Here is a 6,000-nt window from a genome sequence, read left to right as displayed (position 1 = left end):
GTGGCGTAACGGAATAGTTAAAATTTCTATCCAAAATTAAACATAAAATTATCTTTGATTATTTAAAAATAATAATTTTAATACAATTGCATGTGCAATTCATTTATGAGGTAGAGATGCACTCGGACACTTACTATTCACTAGGCAATGATTGTCTTTAACTAATTGCATGTGCAATTATTGCCTTAATGGGATGAAGTTGCTCTTAAGTCTGTTGTATGGCAATGCAAGTCACTAAATTTGTTATGAGTAATGCTAAGAAAACTAAATTTGTAGACAATATTTTGAAAACTAAAAGATATGGAAGTTGATGATTGGTTTATTACTTACATGTTGATAAACGTGCTTATTTCTATTAGTGACACATCATTTAGTTTGTAAATTTAGTCTCCCTAACATTACACATTTATTACAGACCACTCATTCTCTACTGACCACTTATATTATTGCTACGACTTATTATTTGAGGAGGTTAACAAATTATAATTACCATGTCCTTGTTAGGTTTTGGTCAAATTTTCAGATCTATTTTATTCAGCCACAGTCATAAAATTAAAATAAGTTTGAAATCCAATAGGGTTAAAATTAAATACCTTATGTGCAAAAATGTTTAAAAGGCTTATGAGCTAATTAAGAGGTAAAATGTTAAGAGTCATTTGGTGATAATTTTCGTTTTTGTATTCCTCTTTTTATAGATATGAGCTAACAAAGGGGAATAAATGCAACGATCATATTCACAATATAAGGTAGGTTTGAAAAACTAAAACCACTTATAAACTGATCATGGCAATCCCTGAAAACTCCTTCACATGTAGTAAGACCAAGATTTCCTTTAGACAAACTATCTGTGTTAAGTTTAATCTAAGGAAACCAAGGTGGAGACTAAAGCACAGGAAGAATAGTGGGCTCATTTCGAGTGATAGTTTGGATCCCAAGAACACGAGTGTCATAACCTTGAGAAGAAGAAATGACATGAGTGTCATAACCTTGAGAGTAACCAAGTATAAACTTCCTACCATAAACCAACCTAGAATTGATAGACATGTAAAGTCGACGAAAGTAAATTGGTTGACCCTCAAAATAAATTTATTTCGAGCTTTCCAAATATTTAGAGATTATGCAACTGTTGGAAAAATGGCTTATGCACATAGACATCCCAAAACTCAGCCAAAGAATCTGAAAGAGGCAAAGAAGTACCAAATTGACATGCTAACACCTCCAAAGCAGCCTAGATATCGGACAACCGAATAAAAGATGAGCAGTAGATTCCTCAGAATTATGACATAAACAACAAAAAAAAATCAAAAGATATACCACGTCATTTTAGTGCACCCTCAGTTGGAATCTTATCATAAAAAAGTAGCCAAGCCAAAATAGATAGTCGCGGCGGAATAAAATGACGACAAATAACCTCAGCCAAAGCACAATCACTGTGTTTCTTTCAAATAAGATGATAACCAGAGAAAAGAAAAGATAGGCCCCTGCTCAGAGCATCCTCCACCACATAGAAAATGAGTGGAGAAAGAGGGTCTCCCTGATGTACACCTTGAGAGCAAGAGAAAACCCATGTAGTGTGCCATTTACGAAAATTAAAAAGCGAGCTAACTGTGATAAAACATGCACACAGTCCACAAATATACGAGAAAAACCAAAGCTAGAAAGCACATGGAGAAGAAAATTTCAGTTCAAAGTATCAAAAGTTTTAGCAATATCGACTTTTATGCCCACGTTACCATCAAAAGCCTTTTTGTCCATAAAATTGAACCCTTCTAAAACTAGAATCAGAAATACGTCTACCTTTCAAAAATGTCGTTTGTTCAAGAGACATGATATAATTGTATATAATAACAAAAATAAAAATGGTAGTCGAGGTAGTTGCAACGACAACGATTTGGGGGGGGGGGGGAGGGGGAGGAAGTGGTAGTGGTGATAACAGCAACAATGGTAAGGGTATGGTGGTGGTGATAATAGCGGGTGTTGTGATTAGGGTGTAGAGGTAACGATAGTAGTAGGGGTGGAGGTAGCATCAGTGCTGGCAGTTGTAATTGTGGTGGCAGTGATGACAGTTGTGCTATTGTTGGTGGCAATTACAACAATGATGGTGATGGCAATGGCGGTGATGTCAATGGCGACAATTGTGGTTGTGGTAGTAGTCATGGTGGTTATGGTTGTGGTGGCAATGGTGGCTGTGGTGGCAATTATGATGGTCGTGATTATGGTTATGGTGGTGGTGGCAACAATAACTGTAGTAATGGTGGTGGTTTAATGTTAGTATTTGAAGTGGTAGTGGTGGCAGTCACTTTGTTTGACAATGGATGATATGTGTGTAAAAGGATAAATAATGTCATTTAAAAAAAAACAAACTAATGAGGGTATTACAAAAATTGAAAATATTCATTAAAGGCTCAACTCTTTTTTTTTTTTTTTTTTCTTTTTTTTTTATGAAAATTGTTGTCAAGAAGTCATTGTTTTTTTTTTTTTTTTTTTGTTGGTTAAAGAGAAGTCATTGCTTTTAAAATAAGTAGGATATTTTTTTACTAAACTTTTTTTTATTACTTAACTTTAATGTAAATTAGCTTTTGATGAAAAAAAATGCAATACCAGACAAAACCTTATGATGTGTGGTATATTTAACATAAAAGTTGTGTGAATAAAATGACATTTAATATTCGGAAATTATGCAAAAGCTAATGTTAGGCCGAAAACCATTTGCAGTAATTAGTTAGTTTTTTTTTTTCTAGCGTTTTGGCTCTTAGTTTTTTTTTTCTAGCGTTTTGGCCCCAATATAATTAGCTAGGAGATAAAATTTCACAAGGTCGACATATGAGTCCTGATCGAGATATCATCTCCCAATCTCAATCCACATATCACTTTCGACACATTTAAAAAGCAAACAACCATACAATAATAAAATGTGGTATTTTCTTTCAAATAAAAACATAATGATTAGATTTTTCTTGATTAATGATAGAAATCCAGACTTCCAATGAAAAGATGCTTAGTATCTTCTTTGAATTTTATGAGGCAGACATGGACTACTCGAGATTGGACTTACCAGGACTTACCTACCATATTATGTCACTTTTCATTTGGACCAACAGTAAAAGCTAAATCGACACCTACCTCCACTAATCTCCCACCAGAATGGAACGCAAAAAGGTGCACAAAATTGAGAATATATATATGGACCCCAATCAGTCTTAATACTTTTCTCCTGCTGCAACTAGTCTTGTGCACATATAATTGTTTTCACCCCAAAGGCTAAGAATATGAAAAAGATCATTTCCGGATCCACTTTGGGATGATCTTATGAATTCCCATATAGTAATCGTTCATCGTACATCATTCGGTCAGTTTTCATCAGATACTATTTGCGTTTAATTTTAAATTAAAAAGGTTAAATGATTTTTGATATACACAATGAATGATTAAGATGTGAAAATTCTTAAAATCCCCATAAAATGGATCGGGATGGAATCCAATTCCTAAGAATATCAGTCTAAACTTTGGCAATTTTACATTTTATGAATCTGTCTTTGGAAATAAAACATTACTCTTCTACTTAATTTGCTTGTTTATGACTTGTGACATCTCATCCTCGTATTTCTTTTTGCTCGTTTTTCCTGGTCCATTTTTCCCCATTTTTTAACCTTACTTTTATTTTTCAATTTGTCATCATTCTTGAAGATCGAGTAACTTTACACTTTACAAGTCCACTGGAATTTGAGGCCAACACTTATTAAAGCTTTTTCTTTTTGTTATTATATTTAGCAGCCTGGCCTGAAATTTTGATTGATCTCGTTCTTGTCGTGCTCTTCACTGTACAACTTGAGCAAAAATCATAAGTGGCTAACTTTTGCTTAGAAAATATTTAAATGATGAAAGGCAATCGATAAAACTAGTTAGTATGATATATTATTTGATTAGCATCAATAGGAATTGTTCATGTATTTGGCTGTTAAGCCTACAACTTTTGGAAATTTTTTTGAACTGCTTAATGCTTGGTTTATCTCAAAAATGTCAATCGCAAAAGACGAACCGTCTTTCAGAAAACTCCTCTCAAAAAATAAAATAAATGAAATAAAATATAAAATAAAATAAAAGTAATGTTATGAAGGTTAAATTTGTAGATAAAATTTTGTAAGGATAATGCTAAAAAGACCAAAATTTTAAACTAAATTTACAAACCAAATAATGTGTCATCAATAGGAAATAAGCACATCAACAACCACATCATTTTAGTTTGCAAATTTGGTTTAAAATTTGGTCTTCCTAGCATTATTCATTTTGTAAACCAAATGATATGAAAGCTGATGATTGAATTATTATTTAATTGTTGATTAACGTGCTTATTTCTTATTGGTAACACATCATTTGATTTGCAAATTTGATCTACCTAACATTACCTGAAGAAAAAAAAAAAAGATAACCATTCGTGTATTCTCTACCTAGTACTAGAAGTGACATTACTAGGGACTTTAATCACTGCATATAAAAACACTTGGGTCATTTTCTTGGTGATGTACATTATATTATATTATAAGGTCATAGTACTGGTAGTGGGTGGCAAGCAAACCGACAATAAGAGGAAAAGTCTATTAACAGAAGCTTGGAATACTCATCTCCATTCATACAGTAAACAACAGTGTATATATATATATATATAATTAATTAATTTAATTTGGAACATGATATTAGCATTTCAAAAATCTCATTCTACACTCCTTACAAGTGTATTTTTCTTTCTAGATATAGAAAATTTGGAGTGTAGAATAAGAAATTTGAAGTGCCAATAACAATTCTCTTTAATTTTAGCTTTTTAGGTTTTGAAGCTTCCAAGTGCTTATAAAAAGACAGAGACAGATTGCAAACTCACAAGTAGAGCAATAACAAAAGCTCATTTTACTGAGCTTGAAGTATTCCTCTCCTTTTTGTTTCTCTCTTTGCATCTGGTCTTCATTGCATATCCCACAATGGAAGCAAGAAGTTCCTCAGTTCTAATATTCTTCTTCATGTTCCTCGCTATATCTTCAGCCTTCCCAAAACACAAAGACAAGTACAAACCATGCAAGCACTTGGTGCTATTCTTCCATGACATTATCTACAATGGAAAAAATGCTGCCAATGCTACATCTGCAATTGTGGCAGCCCCTCAAGGATCCAACCTAACCATCTTGGCACCGAATTTTCATTTCGGGAACATAGCGGTTTTCGATGACCCCATTACCCTCGACAACAATCTGCACTCCAAGCCTGTGGGCAGAGCACAAGGGATGTACATGTATGATACAAAGAACACATTCACTGCTTGGCTTGGCTTCTCATTTTATCTAAACAGCACAGACTACCAGGGCACAATAAATTTCATCGGAGCCGACCCCATTTTGATTAAATATAGGGACATATCCGTCGTGGGTGGCACCGGGGACTTTTTCATGCACCGGGGAGTTGCAACCATACACACGGATTCATTTGAAGGTGAAGTCTACTTCAGGCTCAAGGTGGATATCAAGTTCTATGAGTGTTGGTAAATTTGTGGTTGTTAATAAATATATATTTAGTATTATGAGTTTTGGTATGTGGGGAATTACTGAGAATGGTGTTCAAATATGTTCCGCTTCATGGAGTGCTTAATTAGAGTTTGCTAAGAATGCGCTTGTAGTCCATCAATAAGTGATATGCTTAAACAGTCACTTTTGTAATTTCAATCATTTTGCTTACATATACTTCTTTTTGACAAATAAGCTGCATTTTGATCCAGTGCATGAATTTTAAGACTATCCAACTCCAAGCCTCATATGGAAATGCACCATTGTTTTATGAACATATACAACTACACAAAAGAAGTTCAAGAACAGAGGGGATTTAATTAGTACTTCATCGTGATTAGGGGATGATTACAAATAATTACGATCACAACGTGGAAATAGCAGATCATGTACTAAACAAACACACAAATTTTGCCATTTTGAGAGAAGGGATGAACTTAAAAGTTAAAAC

The 6,000-nt window shown here is 33.7% G+C and overlaps 2 protein-coding genes across 2 annotated transcripts; both read left to right on the top strand.

Moving 5' to 3' along the window:
• The first annotated feature begins 1,665 nt into the window (after positions 1-1,665).
• Positions 1,666-2,319, top strand: LOC137710085 (uncharacterized). The gene is made up of 2 exons (XM_068449040.1): positions 1,666-1,690; positions 1,988-2,319. Exons 1-2 carry the CDS (start codon positions 1,666-1,668, stop codon positions 2,317-2,319), a joined length of 357 nt encoding a protein of 118 aa, XP_068305141.1.
• A 2,576-nt stretch (positions 2,320-4,895) lies between these two features.
• LOC137711626 (disease resistance response protein 206-like) lies at positions 4,896-5,720 on the top strand. Its single transcript, XM_068450882.1, has one exon. The coding sequence runs from the start codon at positions 4,974-4,976 to the stop codon at positions 5,529-5,531; it is 558 nt and encodes a 185-aa protein (XP_068306983.1). The 5' UTR covers positions 4,896-4,973; the 3' UTR covers positions 5,532-5,720.
• Positions 5,721-6,000: the final 280 nt, after the last annotated feature.

This window comes from Pyrus communis, chromosome 12, assembly GCF_963583255.1.
Source record: "Pyrus communis chromosome 12, drPyrComm1.1, whole genome shotgun sequence".
Classification (NCBI taxonomy): domain Eukaryota; kingdom Viridiplantae; phylum Streptophyta; class Magnoliopsida; order Rosales; family Rosaceae; genus Pyrus; species Pyrus communis.
The sequence above is the reverse complement of the archived record's forward strand: the minus strand, read 5'-3'. Positions and strand labels throughout refer to the sequence as shown.